This window comes from Conger conger, unplaced genomic scaffold (assembly GCF_963514075.1).
Source record: "Conger conger unplaced genomic scaffold, fConCon1.1 SCAFFOLD_61, whole genome shotgun sequence".
Taxonomy (NCBI): domain Eukaryota; kingdom Metazoa; phylum Chordata; class Actinopteri; order Anguilliformes; family Congridae; genus Conger; species Conger conger.
The window spans coordinates 250,849-276,151 of NW_026890389.1; the positions used below are offsets into that span (position 1 = coordinate 250,849).

The 25,303-nt window shown below is 48.1% G+C and overlaps 3 protein-coding genes across 5 annotated transcripts; all 3 read right to left on the reverse strand.

Annotated features, from left to right (window-relative positions):
• Positions 1-1,092: 1,092 nt before the first annotated feature.
• On the reverse strand, positions 1,093-5,802 carry LOC133120162 (cofilin-2-like). 2 transcript variants are annotated; one of them, XM_061230236.1, is made up of 4 exons: positions 5,557-5,802; positions 4,138-4,448; positions 3,875-3,951; positions 1,093-1,265 (listed from the first exon to the last, which is right to left on the reverse strand). In XM_061230236.1, the coding sequence occupies exons 1-4, from the start codon at positions 5,692-5,694 to the stop codon at positions 1,153-1,155; spliced, it is 639 nt and encodes a 212-aa protein (XP_061086220.1). In that variant the 5' UTR covers positions 5,695-5,802; the 3' UTR covers positions 1,093-1,152. The 2 variants fall into 2 exon arrangements, with proteins under 2 accessions (XP_061086220.1, XP_061086221.1); XM_061230237.1 differs by having other exon boundaries at positions 5,566-5,800.
• A 3,067-nt stretch (positions 5,803-8,869) lies between these two features.
• On the reverse strand, positions 8,870-13,602 carry LOC133120164 (cofilin-1-like). Of its 2 annotated transcripts, XM_061230240.1 has the most exons (5): positions 13,484-13,591; positions 12,642-12,798; positions 9,605-9,915; positions 9,370-9,446; positions 8,870-9,047 (listed from the first exon to the last, which is right to left on the reverse strand). In XM_061230240.1, the coding sequence occupies exons 2-5, from the start codon at positions 12,774-12,776 to the stop codon at positions 8,935-8,937; spliced, it is 636 nt and encodes a 211-aa protein (XP_061086224.1). In that variant the 5' UTR covers positions 12,777-12,798; positions 13,484-13,591; the 3' UTR covers positions 8,870-8,934. The 2 variants fall into 2 exon arrangements, with proteins under 2 accessions (XP_061086224.1, XP_061086225.1); XM_061230241.1 differs by lacking the exon at positions 12,642-12,798 and having other exon boundaries at positions 13,484-13,602.
• Positions 13,603-15,773: 2,171 nt separating this feature from the next.
• On the reverse strand, positions 15,774-25,303 carry LOC133120159 (cofilin-2-like). Its single transcript, XM_061230232.1, has 4 exons — positions 25,154-25,303; positions 18,522-18,832; positions 17,038-17,114; positions 15,774-15,964 (listed from the first exon to the last, which is right to left on the reverse strand). Exons 1-4 carry the CDS (start codon positions 25,154-25,156, stop codon positions 15,852-15,854), a joined length of 504 nt encoding a protein of 167 aa, XP_061086216.1. The 5' UTR covers positions 25,157-25,303; the 3' UTR covers positions 15,774-15,851.

Here is a 25,303-nt window from a genome sequence, read left to right on the forward strand (position 1 = left end):
AGTCTTTTACAGAACGCAAATGCACAAAGCCGCCAGCAGAGGGTGCCACTGCCACGCACGGACGGGGAACTGAAAATCACGTTTAAAACTTGAACGTTCGCTTTGCAAAGTACCACCAAAGCAACCACTGAAAAGTAAAAAATAAAATAAAAAGTTCCAGGTTTTAACAAATATCCAAAATAGGATGTACTAGGAGTGATAAAATATTCCTCTAAATACATACCACACAAAAAGCTGTGGTGATTGTTTTATCACACCTAGTTTTGACTTCTGATTATATACAATTCAGTTTAAGCAATTGTTTGCAAACTGCATCAGTCGCTAACCTATCCTCCACAAAACCCCCCTGAGAAAATGCTTCTGCTCCTGACATGTTAATTCCCCTCTCTCCCTCCCCCTCCCCCCCTCTCTCTCTCTCTCTCTCTCTCTCTCTCTCCCTCTCCCTCTCTCCCCCCCTCTCTCTCCCCCTCCCCCTCTCTCTCACTCCCTCCCTCCCTCCCTCCCCCTCTCTCTCACTCCCTCCCCCTCCCTCTCTCTCCCTCCCTCCCCCTCTCTCTCACTCCCTCTCTCCCCCCCCCCTCTCTCTCTCTCTCTCTCTCTCCCTCTCCCTCTCTCCCCCCCTCTCTCTCTCCCCCTCCCTCTCTCCCTCCCCCTCTCTCTCACTCCCTCCCTCCCTCCCCCTCTCTCACTCCCTCCCTCCCTCCCTCTCTCCCTCCCTCCCTCCCTCTCTCTCTCTCTCCCTCCCTCTCTCTCTCCCTCCCTCCCTCTCTCTCTCCCTCCCTCCCTCCCTCTCTCTCTCTCTCCCTCCCTCCCTCCCTCTCTCTCTCCCTCCCTCTCCCCCTCCCTCTCCCTCCCTCTCCCTCTCCCCCCCTCTCCCCCTCTCTCTCCCTCTCTCTCACTCCCTCTCTCCCCCCCCCCCTCTCTCTCTCTCTCTCTCTCCCTCTCCCTCTCTCCCCCCCTCTCTCTCTCCCCCTCCCTCTCTCCCTCCCCCTCTCTCTCACTCCCTCCCTCCCTCCCTCCCCCTCTCTCACTCCCTCCCTCCCTCCCCCTCTCTCTCTCCCTCCCTCTCTCTCTCTCTCCCTCCCTCTCTCTCTCCCTCCCTCTCCCAGCACTGAAATGAGCAGGCAGGCCCTGCAGGCCCTATGTGATGACTTATAAAGGGCTCCCTTCGAGAGACACCACCGCCCGGCTCCCCAGCTTCTCTGCCAGGGCACGCCGGTCCTGGAGATCCTCCAGACTGCTCACCCTCCACTCATGTTTGATACCTGGAGAGGGAAGGAGGGGGAGAGAGAGAGACGTGAACTAATTGTCATTGTATAAATAGTTGTTGTGCATGTTCTACCTCTAGTGTTATACTACACGTTTTCCAGGTTTCTTGTTTGCTTTAGTTAGTTATATTTCTGCCCTCAACAACTCCCTGGAGGTAGATGGTCGTGTCAAAAGGCTAATCTCGCATTGTAATCTTGTACTAATCAATCAAAAATCACTTTGGTAGTAACATAAAGCGCATTGTGTAAAAATGATTGAACCACCGTCTGTTATGTCACCCACTGACTATCCATGGGCTTGTGAAAAACCAGGGAACTCAAGTTCACCAGCAGCATGTTGAGCCAGGACTGCACAGTGAGCACGGCTCCTCCACTGAGCGCATGAGAGACGGGCCAGACAACTGTCCCTGATTCGTCCACAAAGTAGAGACGGGCCAGACAACTGTCCCTGATTCGTCCACAAAGTAGAGACGGGCCAGACAACTGTCCCTGATTCGTCCACAAAGTAGAGATGGGCCAGACAACTGTCCCTGATTCGTCCACAAAGTAGAGACGGGCCAGACAACTGTCCCTGATTCGTCCACAAAGTAGAGACGGGCCAGACAACTGTCCCTGATTCGTCCACAAAGTAGAGACGGGCCAGACAACTGTCCCTGATTCGTCCACAAAGTAGAGACGGGCCAGACAACTGTCCCTGATTCGTCCACAAAGTAGAGACGGGCCAGACAACTGTCCCTGATTCGTCCACAAAGTAGAGACGGGCCAAACAACTGTCCCCGATTCGTCCACAAAGTAGAGACGGGCCAAAGAACTGTCCCTGATTCGTCCACAAAGTAGAGACGGGCCAAATAACTGTCCCTGATTCGTCCACAAAGTAGAGACGGGCCAAACAACTGTCCCCGATTCGTCCACAAAGTAGAGACGGGCCAAAGAACTGTCCCTGATTCGTCCACAAAGTAGAGACGGGCCAGACAACTGTCCCTGATTCGTCCACAAAGTAGAGACGGGCCAGACAACTGTCCCTGATTCGTCCACAAAGTAGAGACGGGCCAGACAACTGTCCCTGATTCGTCCACAAAGTAGAGACGGGCCAGACAACTGTCCCTGATTCGTCCACAAAGTAGAGACGGGCCAGACAACTGTCCCTGATTCGTCCACAAAGTAGAGACGGGCCAGACAACTGTCCCTGATTCGTCCACAAAGTAGAGACGGGCCAGACAACTGTCCCTGATTCGTCCACAAAGTAGAGACGGGCCAGACAACTGTCCCTGATTCGTCCACAAAGTAGAGACGGGCCAGACAACTGTCCCTGATTCGTCCACAAAGTAGAGACGGGCCAAAGAACTGTCCCTGATTCGTCCACAAAGTAGAGACGGGCCAGACAACTGTCCCTGATTCGTCCACAAAGTAGAGACGGGCCAGACAACTGTCCCTGATTCGTCCACAAAGTAGAGATGGCCAGACAACTGTCCCTGATTCGTCCACAAAGTAGAGACGGGCCAGACAACTGTCCCTGATTCGTCCACAACGTATTACTGTGTAAAAGAAAACCCGCACATGGGGAGAAATTAGATGAAGGAAAAACACTGACTGCAACTGCATTTTCCTGTGGGAAAAATTTATAAATTAATTTAATTTAAAATGAATCTATATCTTTCTTATAATGCGGTTCCCAGAACTACACACAGTATTCCAAGTGTAGTCTAACATGGATATTGTTTAAGGTGAGCATAACTTCCTTAGATTTATACTCCATACATTTTGCTATGTTTCCTAGCATCATATTGGCCTTTTTTTTACTGCTACCACACATTGACCAGAATTTCATCAACCATTACCCCCAAGTTTAATACTTTAGCAGATTCTAAACTGTTAGCTACACCTCCTAGTTTTGTATCATCTGTAAAAGTACTTCCAATGCCTCCATCAAGGTCATTTATGAAAATGAGGAAGAGCAGAGGCCCCAGCACTGAACCCTGTGGGACTCAGATAAGGCCCCTCCCACTGCTCTCTGTGTCCTATCCCACAGCCAGTTCTGAGCCCACTCTGAAAAGGCTCCTGTAATTACAGACATCTTATCAAATGCTTTTTGGAAATGTAAATATACAATAGCATAACCCCTGCTAACATCAAAACACTTGGCAGGTTCCTCAAAGAATGCCAAAAGGTGTGTCAGGCACGACGAAAACCATGTTGGGTAGAATGTTTCAAGAAATAATTCCAGTTCTGCTTGCCTCTGCTTGCACGTGGGTACAGGTAGAATTCCGGAGAAGACTACCGTGGAGGTTCTGCTCCTAAACTCTTCTGCCAATTCCTGAAATGTGTCTTGCAGAACCTCCAACCTGCCCTACGTGGACCATGACACCTGGTTCCACCTGTGTGCACTCCAGCCTCTTTTAATACATTTATTTCAGATTCTTGACTGTATTTTTACCATATTGCTACAATTGACGTACGTTGAATGGGGTGACTGAAACGCTGGTGAGCACCAGGAGAAGAGCCTCAGAAATGAAGCCCAGTTTTGGCTGCTTGGGAATCCGTCACGGTGGACAACAGAAGCACCATCCAAAATCACTACGCCCACCCACCCCCACCCCCACCCCCACCTTGGAACTTCTTTTTGATGGTGTCCCAGGATCGTTCATAGACCATCTTCGCCTTTATGGGAGCACTTTCTGGGTCCCTGAGAGAGAGAGACTTTTTTTACTTTTAGAAATACATTCTAGAAATTAACATTAGGAATACACTGAAGAATCCACTGTAGAAATGAACACATCTACAGATTCATTTCACTCCAATAGAAGGCTGAGATTCATCTGTAGAAAAATGCGTTGTAGCCAATTCTGACCCCTCTCATTGGCCCACGCACCAGAAGATGAAGACCAGCTCCTCCTTCTGGGCTCTTCTGGTCTTGTAGGTGACGTCGTAGAGGGCGTAGCGACAGTCTTCGGGCGGCAGCATCTTGACGAAGTGCAGGTAGGGGTCCTGTACGGTGGTTCCCACGTCCCCCTGCAGGATCTCCTGGCCCTCCTCCAGGATGATGTTCTGCTCATCCTCGCTCAGGCAGAAGAGCACCGCCTTCTTCCTCTTCCTCTTCTCCTCCTCTCCTGCCTGGGCCTTCCGCACCTTCATCTTGTTGAAGACGGTTACCACGTCTTCCGTCACGGTCACCCCAGAGGCCTGGCAAAACGAGGGCGGGGGGGGGTCAGCGCACTGGAAGGACGCATCGCCTTTCCACACCAACTCCAGGAGGCTCCACCACAGCACCTCGCATGCGTGCGTACGGGTGCTGTGAGTGTGTGTGGCTCCGTGCGGTGTGTGTGAGTGTGTGTGTGCGTGTGGCTCCGTGCTGTGTGAGTGTGTGTGTGTGAGTGTGTGTGTGTGTGTGTTTGTGTGTGTGGCTCCGTGCTGTGTGTTTGTGTGTGTGTGGCTGTGCTGTGTGTGTGTGTGAGTGAGTGCGTGTGGCTCTGTGCTGTGTGTGTGTGTGTGTGTGTGGCTCCATGCTGTGTGAGTGTGTGTGTGGCTCTGTGTGTTGGTAGATGTAGTACTCCTGGAAACGTGAACTTCGCACGGTTTTGTTTTGCCGGTAGAGCCATTTAAAGTTTGTAGGATCGATATTTGAAATGAGATGGTTCTGAGATATTCGGCCCGAATGAGATATCAAGATAGGGGGCAACATCTCCAAAGGTAAACATACATTTTGTAATGAGTCATGCAAGAGCATGTGAAGGTAAACCTGTTACTCATAACATTTGCTGAAATATAACCCATGGAATATTCAATGTGGCCATTTCTGGTACATTTACACACGCCCGGAAACCAAGGTTAGGTATCTCTGCTTTTTCGAAGTTCCATCCTTAATAAACTTTTTACATATCTCTAACACCCCTATAAAATTTCTAAAAAGGTCATTAAAAACTGCATACCGGACATTCGCTAATCATTTCAATAGTTTAATTTTTGTGCTAAAATGTCCGATGGTTCCTTTGAAAGTTTGTTGCTGTAATTTGTTGACAAGAAGCAGACACTCGATGTGTTGCTTGCCACTTCTAAAAACAATGAAACCTAGCTAGCGTTAATGCTAGCTCGTAACTGTTCGTACACCACGCTCCTTATATTTGACCCCGCCACGAATAAGTTAACGTATACACGCAGTCACGCATACATAGCTAGCCTCTCCACATTATCTTATTACTTCTCTCCCGAGTTGAATTGACTAAGGTTAGCAATAATCTAACGCTGGCGCTCTGGATGTGCTCAAAAAGGATTCAGAAGAGGCTGAGATCACCTTACGCACCGGTGTTTCGTGTAAAACTTCCCTCAAAATCTCAAGCGCCTGGGTCCTCGATGCCCCGGCCAAACGCGCCCCTGCAATCACCCCTTTTTCAAAGTCTCCGAGCTGTTCGCTTGTATCAAAACTATCCATAATAACCGGCAACCACAACCAGGATTGTCCGCCAAAATCGACAAAAGATTCACACGCCTGATTGAGACGACATCATATTCTTCTTCTGGGGTTCAGTGACATGGAGTGCATTAGCGCCACCGTCTGGACTGGAGTGCGTGTTGGTATGGCTACATTCCCGCGTGCCTAGTTGGCGAGATAAAAATGTTGCATTTGTTTTGACAACCATGTACGATGTAAGTTTTTTTTTCTCCTTTATACATTAAATTAGTAGTTGTGATTCACTTTGCTTGCAAACGGTGTCACACAAAGCATATTTGTGACTGCACAATATTTAATGTGTATGTGCATAATGCTCAAATGCACATCTAATTTCTACAGTGCCTAATCTTTCTGTTTCTTCTGTCCTGGGACTCCTGCCTTCCCTCCCCTTGAGATCACCTCCACCCGGGTCCCCCCGCTCTGAGGTCCTGGACCACTGCTGTCCTGCTCGTCCTCTGGTTCATCCCCATCCCCCCCACCCCTCTCAACTGCATATCTACACTCCTCTATGGACTCTCCAGCTCAGCCGTGGGCCCGCGGAGGATGGGTATCCCCAGATAGCCGGGTTCCTCTGGAGGTTTCTGCGGGTTCTCTTCTCCCCTCCTGACATTCAGCGGGGCGTCTCCATGAAATGTTATTTATGTTTTTTTTTTTTAATTTATACTATGGTTATTCTATTTTGTGTTTTACAATTTCGTTTTTATAAATGTATCGACTTATAATTTTATTTGAAGGCGGCACGGACGGTGCAGTGGGTAGCACTGCCGCCTCACAGCAAGGAGGTCCTGGGTTTGAATCCCCGTCGGCCGGGGCCTCTCTGTGTGGAGTTTGCATGTTCTCCCCGTGTCTGCGTGGGTTTCCTCCGGGTACTCCGGTTTCCTCCCACAGTCCAAAGACAGGTTAGGCTGATTGGAGAGTCTAAATTGCCCATAGGTATGAGTGTGTGAGTGAATGGTGTTCGTGCCCTGCGATGGACTGGCGACCTGTCCAGGGTGTATTCCTGCCTTTCGCCCAATGTATGCTGGGACAGGCTCCAGCCCCCCTGCGACCCTGTTCAGGATAAGCGGGTTAGGATAATGAATGAATGAATGAATGAATTTTATTTGATCTTAAGTAATGTGTTGTCTCATGGCATTGTATCTATTTTTTAAGGTATTTGTAAAGGACTCTGTGCTATATGCTCAAAAAGTGTGCTATACAAATAAATTATTTTAGTATCTACAAATGATACGTGTATTTGGAAAGCTTGTTCTGATACACTCACCGAAGACATTTTTTGGATTAGATAATCGCATGCATAAGTAGGTGTAATTAAGTTTAAATGTTCCTAATAAAGTGCTCGGTGAGTGTATAGGGCAGCAACTGTTTACTGAATACTCACCTGGACCGACGTCACATTGCAGGTACACCGTTATCAGCTCTGCTTCTTCACGCGCGATTTTACTGCAGTCAGCACTGTACCTGGTGGATCGCATCGGGTACTACCCCGCACGACTGGGAACCGACAACCGCATGAAAACTGCTGCATGGTTCGCGGACTTTGACCAAATTTAGGTCACGGAAGGGCGTGGTGCGGAGCAGCGTCCAAGTCCAACAGTGCAACACGCCATTAGCGGTGTTTACCGAGTGACTCAGCGCCACCGAATCTCATTCCACACCTTAAGGAAGTATCGTACTGAACGTCAGTTTGCTACAGCCAGGCTGTCTCGCCAGGCGTGGACACAGGGAACATTTCAGCAGTACAGTAGATTAGTACCTACTGTATTTAATGCGTAATCTTATGCCTTGAAAGTGTACGTGCATGACAAATTGAGAGGGACATCTGTAGATAGAGTTTAGTTTAGTTTTAAAAAAAAGAGATAAGGAGACAAAACGAAACACCCATAATCCATCCACACCCCAAATCTGCTGCGTTCATCAAAGACCTGGCTGTTCCACCTACACCCCTCCCTCCCTCTCTAATGCTTTCTGTTAATTTAAACTTCATTTCTGTCTGGTTTTCCATCTGTAGCTTTTTAATGCTTTTTAAAATGCATTTATTCACTGCACGCATTTAAAAAATGCTTAAAAATAAGGTATTCAAGGTAACAAATGTTCAGAATAGGATACGCAATTCAAAAATGTAAACAAAACAAAAAGAGGTAATGGTTTTGTTTTTGTGGCTCATATCCTACAAACAAATTTTTGACAATTTAAAACAGGGAACTGGGTTTATATATTTGTTTGTACATAAAACCAGCATGGCAGCTACAGTTATTTCAGTTGCCTAAATAAACATTCATGGATGAATTTATTCAACCAACCGTTTCCAAATGACATATTTATTACCAATACATTTGTTACAGATGTTACAGTGGGAAATGATTATTTTAAAATGTGAACACTGAACATTGAAAAACAATAAAAACTATAACTCACACAGCCTATGAAGTTCCATAGAGGCTAGGTTTCATAATGTTGGTTACATATTAATTAGTGTCTCGATGTCAACCACAATGACAAATATATTATTATAATATGTCAGGTATATTATTATAATATGACAGGTTGTGTTTTTACAGGCTACTGTATCCTACCATGCTACCTGTGCTTGAAACTTACAGGCAATTTTGGCGTTAAATGGGCTGACTCACACACACACACACACTCGCACGCTCACTCACTCACTCACTCACTCACTCACGCACTCACTCACTCACTCACTCACTCACTCACTCACTCACTCACTCACTCACTCACTCACTCACTCACTCACTCACTCACTCACTCACTCACTCACACACTCACTCACTCACTCACTCACTCACTCACTCACTCACTCACTCACTCACACACTCACTCACTCACTCACTCACTCACTCACTCACTCACGCACGCACGCTCGCTCGCTCACTCACTCACACACATATGTGTGGGTTTGATGGGCTGACCACGTGTACGATCTCTAATTGGCTGTGGGGATATGTGTGTGTTCGGCAAAAAAGTATGATTATGATTGAGGGTGGAGTGGAGGAGTGGAGTAAAGGAAGGTGTAGTGGGGGAGTGGAGTAAAGGAGGGTGGAGTGATGATAATGGGAGGTACCCTATATGCCATCGCTCCCTCCCTCCCTCCCTCTCTCCCTCCCTCCCTCCCTCCCTCGCTTTGAATGAACAGCCAAACCCCATGGAATTCTGAATTCTGGTCTTCCTACAGGCCGCAAACGAAGCCTGGGGCTGGGTTTATATAGGGCTCCCTTCAAGAGACACCACTGACTGGCCCCCCAGCTTTGCTGCCAGGGTACGCCGGTCCTGGATGTCCTCCAGACGGTTCACTCGCCACTCAATTTTGATACCTGAAGAGAGAGAGAGAGAGAGAGAGAGAGGGAGAGGGAGGGAGAGAGAGAGAGAGAGAGAGAGAGAGAGAGAGAGAGAGAGAGAGAGAGAGATCATTGTCATGTCATTGTTTAGATAGTCATTGTTGTTCATGGTGTACTTCTACTGTTTCTTGTTTGCTTTGGTAATATGCACGATGTACCTATTGAATTACTGTCTAATAATGTCTTTCATGCCAATAAAGCATAATGAACTGAGAGAGAAGACTTCTGATTGGACATCAGATACCCATGTGACCTGTGTCTGGTGACCTGACCTGACCTGAATGCTCTGCCCCCTCACCTCTGATTTTCTTTCTGATGGTGTCCCAGGATCGGTGATAGACCATCTTCGTCTTTAAGGGAGCACTTTCTGGGTCCCTATGTTTTAAAAAAGAAAGAGGAAAGCATTTCTATAATCATTTTTAAGCAGGCAGTGCTGGAACCCTATTATATTATTTTCCCTAAAACTGTATAGCAGTCTGTATACCATACTTAGCAGCTTGGTTTCTATGGCCTCCTCTCATTGGCCCACGCACCAGAAGATGAAGACCAGCTCTTCCTTCTGGGCTCTTCTGGTCTTGTAGGTGGCGTCGTAGAGGGCGTAGCGACAGTCTTCGGGCGGCAGCATCTTGACGAAGTGCAGGTAGGGGTCCTGTACGGTGGTTCCCACGTCCCCCTGCAGGATCTCCTGGCCCTCCTCCAGGATGATGTTCTGCTCATCCTCGCTCAGGCAGAAGAGCACTGCCTTCTTCCTCTTCCTCTTCTCCTCCTCTCCTGCCTGGGCCTTCCGCACCTTCATCTTGTTGAAGACGGTCACCACGTCTTCCGTCACGGTCACCCCAGAGGCCTGCGAAACGAGGGGAGGGAGGGGTGAACAAACACAACAAAAACAACACCTTTATCTGCGCACGCGTGTGTGTGCATGTGTGTTTGTGTGTGGGTGAGTGTGAGTGCACGCGTGTGTGTGCATGTGTGTTTATGTGTGTGTGAGTGAGTGCACGCGTGTGTGTGCACGCGTGTGTGTGCATGTGTGTTTATGTGTGTGTGAGTGTGAGTGCACATGTGTATGTGTGTGTGTGTGTGTGTGAGTGCACGCATGTGTGTGCATGTGTGTTTATGTGTGTGTGAGTGTGAATGCACATGTGTATGTGTATGTGTGTGTGTAAGAGTGTGTGTGTGTGTGTGAGTGCACATGTGTATGTGTGTCAGTGTGAGTGCTGTGTGTGTGTGTGTGTGTGTGTGTGTGAGAGCGTGTGTGTGTGTGTAAAACGTCCTGTTGCCATGGTGGCAGTGTGACGTACTGTACAGGTTCAGAGCCCAAAGATTCCTGCAGATTCCATCCATCCTCCCAGTGCGCTCAGCTCCCTGCCTCTGCAGTATCAGATAAACGTGCTTGTGGAGCGTGTTCCCTCACTTAGAACACAGGGCCGCAGGGGGGAGAAGTTCTTCGGCCAATACATGGAGCCCAAGGTCAAAAATTAAGGGTAGGATCTAGGGCACCACTGCAAACCTGAGACCTAAAATTCAGGGCTTTAAACACTTCAAAATCTGAGGTCGTACTAAAAATTGAATGACTGGGCAAAAGTGGAAATGTTTTTCTTAGAGCAGAAATGTCAACCTTTTAACCTGAGGAACAGAACACAATATGAAACTGGAAAACGTCTATCAAAGCGATAAAATGGGAAGGTGGTCTCTCCGACAAACGGTGTTATAGCCATTTTCATTCAACAAACTAAATTAAGATTGAAGTTTTGAGGTATGATTATGATTCATTATTTTGAATTATATTTTTGTTTCATGTGTCTAATGTTGTGTTCGACGCCACGTTTGACGTGACGCGAGAGGGCAAATAACGTATGGCGGAGTTGAATTTCAGGTTAGCGGACGGAAAATGGGTAGCTTGGTTTAGTTAAACCAAAAAACATGGTTAAAAGCGCCACTTTGATCATGCACTTTCCCATCAATTCTCATCAATCCCTTTACCCGAGGGAGAAGTGTGCGTTAATCCAGACAGGATTCTCATCAATCCCTTTACCCGAGGGAGAGGTGTGCGTTAATCCAGACAGGATTCTTATCAATCCCTTTACCCGAGGGAGAGGTGTGCGTTAATCTAGACAGGATTCTCATCAATCCCTTTACCCGAGGGAGAAGTGTGCGTTAATCCAGACAGGATTCTCATCAATCCCTTTACCCGAGGGAGAAGTGTGCGTTAATCCAGACAGGATTCTCATCAATCCCTTTACCCGAGGGAGAAGTGTGCGTTAATCCAGACAGGATTCTCATCAATCCCTTTACCCGAGGGAGAAGTGTGCGTTAATCCAGACAGGCCCGCTTTTTTCACGACATGGGGAAAACACACAGACTTTTCACCTTTTTTTTTTTTGCTTTTAGGGCAAAGGTTACAGCAACATGCCATGAGGCTGCTGCACTTTCCAAAATGGTTTAAAAAGTGAAGAGGAGGAAGAGGAGGGTTTGTGAAGGGCAGACATAGATATATATATATTTTTTAAAGATGATGGAGTGATGATGTGATAGGAGATTGAGGGCGACATGGCTCAGGCAGTAAGAGCAGTCATCTCATTGGCTCAGGCGGTAAGAGCAGTCGTCTCATTGGCTCAGGCGGTAAGAGCAGTCGTCTCATTGGCTCAGGCGGTAAGAGCAGTCGTCTCATTGGCTCAGGCGGTAAGAGCAGTCGTCTCATTGGCTCAGGCGGTAAGAGCAGTCGTGTCACTGGCTCAGGCGGTAAGAGCAGTCGTCTCATTGGCTCAGGCAGTAAGAGCAGTCGTCTCATTGGCTCAGGCAGTAAGAGCAGTTGTCTGGCAGTCGGAGGGTTGCCGCCCGGGCTGTGTCGAAGTGACCCTGAGCAAGACGCCTAACCCCGAAATGCTCCTGACGAGCTGGTCGGCGCCTTGCATGGCAGCCAATCGCCGTCGGTGTGTGAGTGTGTGTATGAAGGGTGAATGAGAAGCATCAATTGTACAGCGCTTTGGATAAAGGCGCTATATAAATGCCAACCATTTACCATTTACCACGTTAGAACTTTTATACAGACATGCCTATAACCTACAGCGTGTTTTCACTCGAAACCCAAGTCAAAATTAAGTCATATTCATTATCTAATATGTAATGTTATAACGTAATGATAATGTATTGTAATAATGTAATGATAACCACGTTATCATGCAATCTTATGTTATTTATTTCTTTATTTATTTACAGCGGCTGCAATCCGCTTCTGTAATTTTGACCAAATCGTTGCTCTAGGGCTAAAGTACGTGGATCATTAAAAAAAAAAACCCAGCGTCTCCTGAATCACGCTTTCACTGGAAACGTTGCGCCGGATAGTAGGGGAGTACCTGGCAGAGATGGTCCGCAATGCGTGCAGCGAATAAATGCGAATTCATGCTCTGATTTATTGAGACATTACTTCGACACACCCAGGGATCTAACGGCACCATAATAAAGCAAAATAACGGGTCCCGTTCAAAAGCAGCGATCAGATAACGCTAGGGTATCAAGGTATCGCTGCTTTTCAGCACACTCTAAAAATAAGGCAACAGTGGCTGACGTCACCTTAGACACCGGCGTGCCTCGATACACCTCCTCAGCGATGAGAGCCGCTTCGGCTGTTGATGCTCCGGCCAAACGCGCCCCAAAAATCACGCCTTGTTCAAAGTCGCTGAGCTCTCTGACGTCCGAGCTGTCCATCACTATATATGGGGAACCAGGTCTGTCCGACCAAACATGCAATTACTGACACAACTGACTGCTTCGTGAAGCTAGCATTATTTACGTTTCCGGTCATTTCCGGTAACAACTTCCGTGAAAGCTCCCTGCAGCCAGAGATACCGAAGCCCCAACACAGAGAATATAACAATCTTTGGAGATTTTTGATGATGCTAAATTTGTCTCCGTATTAAAAGCTGTATTTGAAGAAAACATTTTGTAAACATCGCAAATAATTCCTTGAGCTTCACACGGTTCAATTAAATGTAATTAACGCTGCAGACGCATTTATTTCGTAAGAAGACTTAAAATGACCGGATGTAGCTACCTACCCGTAGTTAAATCCCTAAATTGTAATTGATTATAGCTTGAAGGAATTAACATTTTAAAAGTATTTTTTGAATGATTCAATGAAAGATAATGTGCCTATGATTCCTTTGAAACTTTCGTTACGTGAGAAGTAGCTAGCTAGCAAGACGAAACCACGAAGACCTAATGTTAATGCTAGCTCGCAACTAATAGTAATTCTCTAGCTACAGATAGCCCATGTTGATGTGTTATCCAACCCTGTTAACGGTACATAGACATACAGCCACGCATAAATAGCTAGCCTACATACAATATGTCCCTCCTGGCTTGAATTGACGATCTAATGTTAACAGAATTGCGCTCAAAGAGGCTCAGATCACCTTAGACACCGGCGTTACTCGTTAAACTTCCTTCGCAATTTCAACTGCGTGGGTCTTCGATGCCCCGGCAATCGCTCCTTTTTCAAAACCGCTGAGCTGTACTCTTGCATCAAACCTATCCATAATAACCGGCAATCATAACCAGGATTGTCTGCCAAAATCTAAAAGACACATGTACGCCTGACTGAGACAACATAATAATCTTCTTGGTTTTAAATTGCTTTTAGTGCATTGCCGTCAGCATCTGTAGGCGACTGGAGAGTGTTGGAATGGCTAAATTTCCGCTGACCTAGTTCGGGAGATTACAAGATGTTACATTTGTTTTGCCAACCATGTAGCCAAGTATGTAAGGTTTTTTATACATTACATTAGTAGTTGTGACTCTCTCTGCTTGCAAACTTCCAGTATGAAACGGTTTCACACAAAGCATATTTGTGACTGCACAATATTTAATGTGCATGTTCTATACATTAGTTGGAAATTTCATCTTTTAACGCTCCGTGTTATGTACAGTGGTTTGAGGGGCCCTTTTAAGGAATGATTTTAGAAAATAGATGTATGCACATAAATGCTCTACACCAGTAGTCTCCAGTCCTGGTCCTGGAGAGCGACTGGGTATTCTGGTTTTTGTTTTTACCTTAAAATCAGCACCTTGTTGAGACCCAGGTAACCAAGTGAGAGGAGTCAACTGTGTAATCAACCGCTAATTGATTAATGCAGAGTAACAATACAAACTGGTGGCAGCAAAATCCTGCATACACCGGCTTTCCAGGAGTGGGGTTGTCCATCCCTGATATAGCACACCGCTCCTACATGCTACACATAGCTTCTCGTTTAATTAGGCTTGATCGACAGCTGTTAACCGAATACCCACCTGGACCGACGTCACACATTGCAGGTACACCGTCATCAGCTCTGCTCCTAAATGCGCGACTCCACCTGGAGTCAGCGCTGCCAGCTAGTGGACTACATCCGTCACTACACCGCACCGGAAGCCGCATGAAAACTGCAGCATGGTTCGCGGACTTGAAACAAATTTAGGTCACGGAAGGGCGTGGTGCGGAGCAGCGTCCAAGTCCAACAGTGCAACACGCCATTAGCGGTGTTTACCGAGTGACTCAGCGCCACCGAATCTCATTCCACACCAGCGCTGCTTAACTCCGCATCCTGCCGGCCGCAATGTCCGCAGGCATTCGTCCCTACCGAGTGTTACACCACCTGATTTCACTAATTAGCGTATCTGAACCAAGAAGGTAAAATAATGAGCGAATTCAGGTGGTGTAGCCCTCGGTAGGAGGCTTCAGGCCCGCAGGACGTGGAGTTGAGCAGCGCTGGGACACACCTTAAGTAAGTATTGTACTGAGAGTCAGTTTGCTACAGCCCCACCAGGCGTGGACACAGGGAACATTTCAGCAGTACAGTAGATTAGTACCTACTGTATTTAATGCGTAATCTTATGCCTTTAAAGTGTACGTGCATGAAAAATTGAGACGGACATCTGTAGATAAAGTTTAGTGTTTTTTTTAATAGAGATAAGGAGACAAAACGAAACACCCATAATCCATCCACACCCCAAATCTGCTGCGTTCATAAAACAGGCTGTTCCACCTACACCCCTCCCTCCCTCTCTCTAATGCCCTTCTGTCAACCCTAACTTCATTTCTATCCGGTTTTTCCATCTGTAGCTTTCTGAAAAGGAATGCTTTATTTTTGGTCGAATTATCTTGGGAATATTGACAAATAAATCCGTGGAATCACAATTTTTAAAATGCTCAACAGTAAGGTATTCAAGGTAACAAATGTTCAGAATAGGATGTGCAATTCAAAAATGTAAACAAAACAAAAAAGGTAAAGGTTTCGTGCAATGGTTGCACTACACCCAATTTCAGCTATTAGTGTTTAAGAACTGTAAGTTTGGCAATTAAATGGTCTGTGTACAGACTGCTAGCTTCAGTGTGCCACATCCTACAGAGCCATAGTGTCCTTCATCGTTCACCTGCACCCCTTCATCACACCAGAGAATGCACCCTGACCTCTCCCCCAAACATCTTCAGCAGTGTCATTTCTTTATAGTCTTCTTCATAATCCTCCTTCATAAACTTTTTAAATCACTTTGTCTTTTTTTTTTTTTTTTGTATTTTGTTCATTATTTTTCCTGAATTGGAATGACAGTCTGCAACAACGTGAAATTGTCATGTGAAATACCACCCCACCCCCCACCCCTTAAAATAATATCCCCCCCCCCCACTCTGATGTTGTCGTCCCCCCCCCCCCCACCTTCCCCCCCGGATTGGAATGAACAGCCAAACCCCATGGAATTCTGAATTCTGGTCTTCCTACAGGCCGCAAACGAAGCCTGGGGCTGGGTTTATATAGGGCTCCCTTCAAGAGACACCACTGACTGGCCCCCCAGCTTCTCTGCCAGGGTACGCCGGTCCTTGATGTCCTCCAGGCCATTGACTTGCCACTCATGCTTGATGCCTGTGCATTTTGGGGAGGGATGGAGGGGGGGAGAGGGAGAGAGAGAGAGAGAATCGGAAAGAGAGAGGGAGGGAGAGATGGACTCAGTTTGATGGCCCAAGACAAGATAAATAAATCATGGTTCCAAAACAGACACCAGTGAAAGACCGGGAGAGGCTGAAGCTGATGAAGGAAAGCAGTGGGACACCTTAACAAAGTCTCATCCAGTCAGGCGACACTTTAATGAAGGCTCATCCAATCAGGCGACACTTTAATGAAGGCTCATCCAATCAGGCGACTTGCCCAGTCCCAACTGCACAGTCCCAACACACCACCCTGTCCCTTCTCTCTTCCCCAACCGTATTTCACCCAGGAACAACACATACACATCACACGAGCATGTGCTGTCCAATCACAACACTCAATGAAACACGCCCCCTCACCTGTGACACACCTCCTCCACCCCCTCACCTGTGACACACCTCCACCACCCCCCCTCACCTGTGACACCTCCACCACCCCCCCTCACCTGTGACACACCTCCACCACCCCCCCTCACCTGTGACACACCTCCTCCACCCCCTCCTCACCTGTGACACACCTCCACCCCCCCCTCCTCACCTGTGACACACCTCCTCCACCCCCCTCCTCACCTGTGACACACCTCCACCCCCCCCTCCTCACCTGTGACACACCTCCTCCACCCCCTCCTCACCTGTGACACACCTCCACCACCCCCCCTCACCTGTGACACACCTCCTCCACCCCCCCCTCACCTGTGACACACCTCCTCCACCCCCCCTCACCTGTGACACCTCCACCACCCCCTCACCTGACACACCTCCTCCACCCCCTCCTCACCTGTGACACACCTCCTCCACCCCCTCACCTGTGACACACCTCCACCACCCCCCTCACCTGTGACACACCTCCTCCACCCCCTCCTCACCTGTGACACACCTCCTCCACCCCCTCACCTGTGACACACCTCCACCCCCCCCTCCTCACCTGTGACACACCTCCTCCACCCCCTCACCTGTGACACACCTCCTCCACCCCCTCACCTGTGACACACCTCCACCACCCCCCCTCACCTGTGAACTTCTTTTTGATGGCATCCTTGGAGCTGGCATAGATCATCTTACTCTTCAGCGGAGCCTTGTCTGGGGCCCTGTAAAAGAGGGAGAGAGAGGAGAGAAAGATAGAGGAGGGGGGGGAGAGAGAGGAGGGAGGGAGGGAGAGGGAGAGAGGAGTGGGGAGAGAGAGAGGAGGGAGAGGAGAGAGGGAGGGGGGGTTTTGAAGAATTAATCAAAGTGCAGTAATAAATCAATTCAACCATTTTTATGAGGAACATCAATACTAATATTGACTATCATTCAAAAACTGGAGTAAACCTACAAATGTTAGGCTACTACACAAAATCTACAAGCCAAACGTGAAGATTACAGGTTTATAATTAAATGAACATATCTAGATAGGACAGGGTGGTAAACCATATTTACGATTCTCAAATGTTTTGAAGCCAAATAGCACTCAATCATTGCTGATAAGGCATTGGGTAATTCCAGGTCAACTCAGCACACTTTGACCGCATTGTCACAGATTTTTATGAGATTTAGCATGCTGAACTGAAATGATAGATTATTAATCTGGGAGATGTAGGCCAACAAAGTTTGCGCTAACTTCAGTGACTCCATGACTTCAATCGCTCCATCTACATTACAGCAGGTCTCAGATAAATGATTCTTCTATCACTGGATCTTCCACACATTGTATATTATGTTCACAACAAGATGAAAAGTAACAGATTTCTGAGTAATTATGATTTCAAAATCTGATTTTCAAAAAAATAATAATAATTTCATCAAAGTTAGGTTAAAATCTCAAAACCATCTCCAGAAAATTTGGTTTTGGACATTGGAGTCACTGCTGAGATATGTTTATCTGAAGCAGCACCACGTGGTTTTGGATCACTAAGTCCTGGTTCTACACCATGCCTTTACCTGGGAGTCATATGAAGAAAGTTTGGTCAATCAGTCACACTAATTACCTGAGAGAACCTGGACTGGATTTTATATAACATATAGGCATATACAGTGATAGAAGAACCATTTATTTAAAGTCATGGAGTCACGCAAATTAGTGCAAACTTTGTTGGCCCATATCTCCCCAATCCGAGACGAGTAATTTCAGTTTCAATCTAAGGCCAAATCGCATGGAAATCTCTGTTCAGTCCAAAAGTGTGTGGAGTTAACATGTAACTACCCTATAGCCTTTTTACATGACAGGTTCTGACAGTTTTGTCCAAAAGGACTCACAGTTGATTAGACTAAGCAGGGGACAATCCCCCCCTGGAGCAACGTGCGGTTGTGCCGTGCTCTAGGGCCCAACGGCTGTGCGGACTACACCGGGAATCGAACCACCGACCTTGTGTTCCAGTCATATACTGTTGCAATGTGCCATTTTTAATATTCATTGGATTAAAAACAATACCGTTGATGACAGTACAGCCGTTGCGTGAAATCATACTGGTCCTAAAATGGCCGCCCACAGGAACACATCCCCTTCTCACACGTACCAGAAGATGAAGACCAGGTCCTCCTTCTTGGTCTCCTTGGTCTCGTAGGTGGCGTCGTAGAGGGCGTAGCGACAGTCTTCGGGCGGCAGCATCTTGACAAAGTGCAGGTAGGGGTCCTGTACGGTGGTTCCCACGTCCCCCTGCAGGATCTCCTGGCCCTCCTCCAGGATGATGTTCTTCTTGTCGTCGCTCAGGCAGAAGAGCACCGCCTTCTTCCTCTTCCTCTTCTCCTCCTCCCCTGCCTGGGCCTTCCGCACCTTCATCTCGTTGAAGACGGTCACCACATCTTCCGTCACAGTCACCCCAGAGGCCTGCGAAATGAGTGGAGGGACTTAATCAGGCAGGCAGTGGAACACCCTTCTAGAGGGTCAGTCGTAACGGGCCGACACGCCATTCTGCTGCCAGGTCAGAGGTCAAGCAGACAAATCCAGCTGCCTAAGATGGCCAACTAAACTTCAATTTACATCGTTTTGGATTACTTAAGACATTTTACTAACCCCTCAAACGGCACCAAAGCCCTCAGAGGATGAGCAGTGTGAACGCTCAAAACAACCGCAGGGTGATATTAGGGCCCTACAGTAAACCAGGGGGCAGAATGGCAGGGTGATATTAGGGCCCTACAGTAAACCAGGGGGCAGAATGGCAGGGTGACATTAGGGCCCTACAGTAAACCAGGGGGCAGAATGGCAGGGTGATATAAGGGCCCTACAGTAAACCAGGGGGCAGAATGGCAGGGTGATATTAGGGCCCTACAGTAAACCAGGGGGCAGAATGGCAGGGTGATATTAGGGCTGTGTTGAATGTGTACGCTCAGGGACGGCCATGACCTTCCTAATGAAAAACGCATGGAGTCAGTCCAGGCTTCACCGGGTAAGCACGTGACCGACTGTAGCCCGTCACAGGTGACCGACTGTAGCCCGTCCCAGGTGACCGACTGTAGCCCGTCACAGGTGACCGACTGTAACCCGTCACAGGTGACCGACTGTAGCCCGTCACAGGTGACCGACTGTAGCCCGTCACAGGTGACCGACTGTAGCCCGTCACAGGTGACCGACTGTAGCCTGTTCCGACTGTAGCCCGTCCCAGGTGACCGACTGTAGCCCGTCCCAGGTGACCGACTGTAGCCCGTCCCAGGTGACCGACTGTAACCCGTCACAGGTGACCGACTGTAGCCCGTCACAGGTGACCGACTGTAGCCCGTCACAGGTGACCGACTGTAACCCGTCACAGGTGACCGACTGTAGGCCGTCACAGGTGACCGACTGTAGCCCGTCCCAGGTGACCGACTGTAGCCTGTTCCGACTGACGCCTGTCACAGGTGACCGACTGTAGCCCGTCACAGGTGACCGACTGTAGCCCGTCACAGGTGACCGACTGTAACCCGTCACAGGTGACCGACTGTAACCCGTCACAGGTGACCGACTGTAGCCCGTCACAGGTGACCGACTGTAGCCCGTCACAGGTGACCGACTGTAGCCCGTCCCAGGTGACCGACTAACCTGTCACAGGTGACCGACTGTAACCCGTCACAGGTGACCGACTGTTACCCGTCACAGGTGACCGACTGTAGCCCGTCCCAGGTGACCGACTGTAGCCTGTTCCGACTGTAGCCCGTCACAGGTGACCGACTGTAGCCCGTCACAGGTGACCGACTGTAGCCCGTCACAGGTGACCGACTGTAGCCCGTCACAGGTGACCGACTGTAACCCGTCACAGGTGACCGACTGTAACCCGTCACAGGTGACCGACTGTAACCCGTCACAGGTGACCGACTGTAACCCGTCACAGGTGACCGACTGTAGCCCGTCACAGGTGACCGACTGTAGCCCGTCACAGGTGACCGACTGTAACCCGTCACAGGTGACCGACTGTAGCCCGTCCCAGGTGACCGACTGTAGCCTGTTCCGACTGTAGCCTGTCCCAGGTGACCGACTGTAACCCGTCACAGGTGACCGACTGTAACCCGTCACAGGTGACCGACTGTAGCCCGTCACAGGTGACCGACTGTAGCCCGTCACAGGTGACCGACTGTAGCCTGTTCCGACTGTAGCCTGTCCCAGGTGACCGACTGTAGCCCGTCCCAGGTGACCGACTGTAGCCCGTCCCAGGTGACCGACTGTAACCCGTCACAGGTGACCGACTGTAGCCCGTCACAGGTGACCGACTGTAACCCGTCACAGGTGACCGACTGTAGCCCGTCACAGGTGACCGACTGTAGCCCGTCCCAGGTGACCGACTGTAGCCTGTTCCGACTGTAGCCTGTCCCAGGTGACCGACTGTAGCCCGTCCCAGGTGACCGACTGTAGCCCGTCCCAGGTGACCGACTGTAGCCCGTCCCAGGTGACCGACTGTAGCCCGTCACAGGTGACCGACTGTAGCCCGTCCCAGGTGACCGACTGTAGCCCGTCACAGGTGACCGACTGTAGCCCGTCCCAGGTGACCGACTGTAGCCCGTCACAGGTGACCGACTGTAGCCCGTCACAGGTGACCGACTGTAACCCGTCACAGGTGACCGACTAACCCGTCACAGGTGACCGACTGAAGCCTGTCACAGGTGACCGACTGTAGCCTGTCACAGGTAAAACGGGAAACGGCTCAACCCGCTGTGTGTGCTTCCCTCGCCTGCCCTGCGTGTGAATTATTAACCAGCCTGAAGGAGAACATCAATATAACATTACCAAGTCCCCGACAGGCAGCCAATCAGCCAGGTGACCGGTGAGAGAACTCAACTTCTCATGAGGATAATTAAATAATCCCATTATTTAAATCATAATCCCATTAGTAATCCCATTTATTTAATTAATACTAATAATAATTTGTTATTTAGCCGATGCTTTTATCCAAAGCAACTAACAGTTGATTAGAATCCCCCCTGAAGCAATGTGGGGTTAAGGGCCCAACAGGAGTGCGCATACACCAGGGCTCTATCCTCCAATCTTCCGGATCCCAGTCATGTACCCCTGGCACACAGGCAGCCCGTGCACAGTGGCATCAGAACAGGGACAGGTAGAGATACACACACTGTTCACACGCCGTTTCACGCCTTTCCCTTCACGAACCCCCCTCCCCCAATCAGACCACCGAACCCCAGGCTGTGTGCTGCATGACAGGGTACCAGGAGAGGAACATGATGTCACCTGTGACAGCGCTTTTAGCACGTGCGAAACTGACACCCTTTGAAAAATTAAGCGCTGTGTGCAGTGCAGAGTTACACTGCAACACTGTTTCAGGAGCTGCAGCGATAACGCAAAACTGCATTCACCCAAGCAAGTCACCAATATGCTCTGCCCTCAACAGCATACACCAGCACACCTTAAAGATAGCTTTACACACGGATTACCTAAATAAGAAGCGGCAAACGTAAAGGCTTCACTGGACGCATTGGCTAAGTGGCTTCCGCATTAGAGAAGCCCACTTGCAGCAGAGATAAAGTGATGCACGTGAACGCGTGACATCGTGCGTTTTCCGCCACACAGCACAGTGGGTCGCGTGAAAACGATTTCAGACCTTCCGACAGAGCTGAAGAGCGTACTCGCCACTCGCGCAGCCGCAGTAGAGTCAATGACGATGAATTTCAACAAAACGGCTTTTCACAAAGTCTGACCCAGATCGGGCGGAGAACGGCAGCGTTTCGTGCGGAATACACAAATAACTCATTCAGCGGCACCAAAGCCAGGGGGCGCAGGATTTTATTTTATAAGGTGAAATGTTTAAAATTAACTCACTAGATGCTGATGTGGACTTTTTAAACAGTTCTCTAGCTTTGTAAAGAATGAAATGGGTGATCCGATTAGATCTCAAATTCTGATCTCAAACACTGACTGCCATGCATCTGGTGTAGGGTTGCCAACTCTCACGCTTTTGGCGTGAGACTCGCGCCTTCAACCCGGTCCACGCATGTGATTTATTTATGTATTTTTACATAGAGGGCAATGCAATGATCTAGTGTCTTATTTACCTTCAACTTCACTTCTACATTACGGTGAAAATCCTGACAATCCGGGAGAGTTTGGCAGAAAACGTTCTCCAGGATACCAGTTATCGCTAGTGACGGCTGTATCACGCATGCCATTTATAAATCTGACGTTAGCACGGCACTAGACGGGGCGTATTCTTCATTTCGTCCGGGCAGTTCGTTCACACAACTTGCGTCGTCACGGGGAGCAATTAGCAAACAGAAGCGGCTCAGAGCACGACAGATTTATTTCGGGTCTACTAAATATTCCACGGCGATACAGATCAGAGCGGCTGTAAAATAAACGGGTTGAGTGGACCGTAGATCCCTCACGAAACGAGAAATGACTGAAAATGACGGGGACAATGACAAGAGTTGGGCCAGAACTGGTTCACACAGCGTCAAGGCCGGCCAAAAAAACCGCATGCAAGCCTCCTATACCACAATGACTGATTCAGCATCTAACGTAATATGGCGTTTCGGCGCTTTGCCATCTCAGGCAGTGAAAAATTGAAGAAACCACAAATTAGCTTATAATATACACGAATTTTATCGGAACAGCCACACCTAAACTGACCAAATAGATTTAAACAAAGCTACATTAACGCTGACAGGTTCATTTTTGTACGGTGTTCGATTCATGCACTACAATCACTGCCTAGCTTGTTTGCCTATGTTAGATTGTAGAACCTGATTGGTCGGATTGGAGAACATTCAGAACGGTTCCAATTTACCTCTGCGACTGCGCTAGCTAGGATTTGAAAGGCTAGATCTCAAATGTGGCCATCAAAATGTATACATCAGGCAAAATAATTAGTAACTAATCAAGTGAGTTGGTAATCAACTAGTGGTAACAACCTAATGGCGAAGTACCGTTAGCAATCAAACTAGCTAACGTTAGCTACCTAGCTAACCTAAAGCGTTGAACAAAGAAGGGCACGGGAGGGGGTGAAAGAATTCAACATGGCTAACGTTACGCTCGCAAATGCGTTCAAAAAATGACTTAACTCCACATATTTAGCGATGAAAATGATTTCCACGTACGCACATTTGTTTTAACACACTAGGTATGCTGGCCAACATGCCCACAGAAGCCGGTCAGGGTGATTAAACCGACTGCGTAGCCGGATAACTTGCATGAATGCGTAAACTACAGAAAGGATACAGTTTCGCGACAATGGCACAAACGCGCCATTTTTCTATGAATAAATAATGGTCTAGGTATAGCTAAACGGATAGTCATGTTAAAGGCAAAATTGTGTGCTACACGACGAATTATGCGTTAAATTAAAAATTTCGAAGTCTTTCCCTAGCCGTTCGACGTTAATGCGTATAGAGCACAGAAACGCATAGCTAAATACGTAACGTTATTGCTTAGGAAATGGTACCATAGTCCGCATCATATACACTTGCTACAACCAAAGCGAACACCACAATGCGACACGTCTCTATAAACTGTTAAACGTAATTCCAATATTGTACCGATTACTTAGCGAGTGAATTTTGCCCCTCTTTATATTAAGTTACTTGGTCACGTTATATTGCTGGGTCACGTTAACTCCTGACAACCCTGATCATTAGGGTGGGGCCGAATGTCCAGTACCATGCGTTAACGTTGCATACCAGCAAAAGGGATATAGCTAGCTAGCTACGTTACCGAAATATTATTTACAAATCAGCAGTTTAGGCATGTTAACGACACCGACTGCCATAACACCGTTATTCCGGCGATATTCTGCACCTGGGTGCCTCGGTTACTGAAGCTACCACCGAATACACCGCGACAGCATCCCCCTTCTCAAAGTCACCTGTGCCGAACGGGCAACGTTACTAGCTCGCTAGCTTTCTGACATCTCACAAGGCCGTTACATTTTCGCCCATTGCTCTGAAGAACGACCGCTGTGGTGAACTAATGACAAAGGACTTGCGGGCATATGAACGTGTGTTATACAAGGCTAGCTAGCTAGCTACATGGCTACAATTTCAATATTCGTAGCCTGGGGGTACGTTTTTCCGCTGGCGAGACCTGCTGCCAGTGTAATTGGTTAGTATCTCGCCAACAACAGGAAAATTACACGTTCGAGCTAGAACCGCACATCCAACGTTAGGTAACGTTAGCTAGGTTTGTTAAACTGCATTGAACAAGCTTGGTAGATAGTCTAACCAAGTTAACACGCTACATTCCTTGCTTAATTGGATGGCTAGTTAGCCAACATTAATGAGGCCTAGTCTACACATAAAGAATGAGGAAATGGCGCCAGTTGTTTTTTGTTATTTTTTTTGGGGGGGGGGGGGGGGGGGGTTGCTATTCCCCCCTCTCTATATGCCGACATTAGCCAAGTTAGCCGTCTAGCTTTTGAGCTCGACGAGGGGAGGAACGTAGCTACATACAAAATGCAGTATTGCTGAGATGGAGAACCGGGGAAATGTACGCACCCCCACTGAACCACTAACACGACAGAGACTGAAAAATGCTTGCGTTTTTATCGACATTCACTAGAAATGAGTTAAATAACGACGGCTGGCAAGTTAATTTAACGTAATGTTAACTAACGGTACCTAGGGAAAAAAAAAAAAAATTACAGCAGGTACACACCCAACCACAATTAAATCATAAATAAACAGTTAATCTGTAAGAATAGCATGATGTTTAGTATTTGCTCGAATATAGACGTACCATAGTTGTATCTCAGTGTTTGTCGGCGTCTGAATATGAATTGAATGGGCAGCGATGCAGTCCCGTTCTCGCACGCACACTGGCACACACGGACGCGCGCCTAACGACAACTGGAGAAACGGGGCATGAGCTTCGACCAGAGTGGACCAT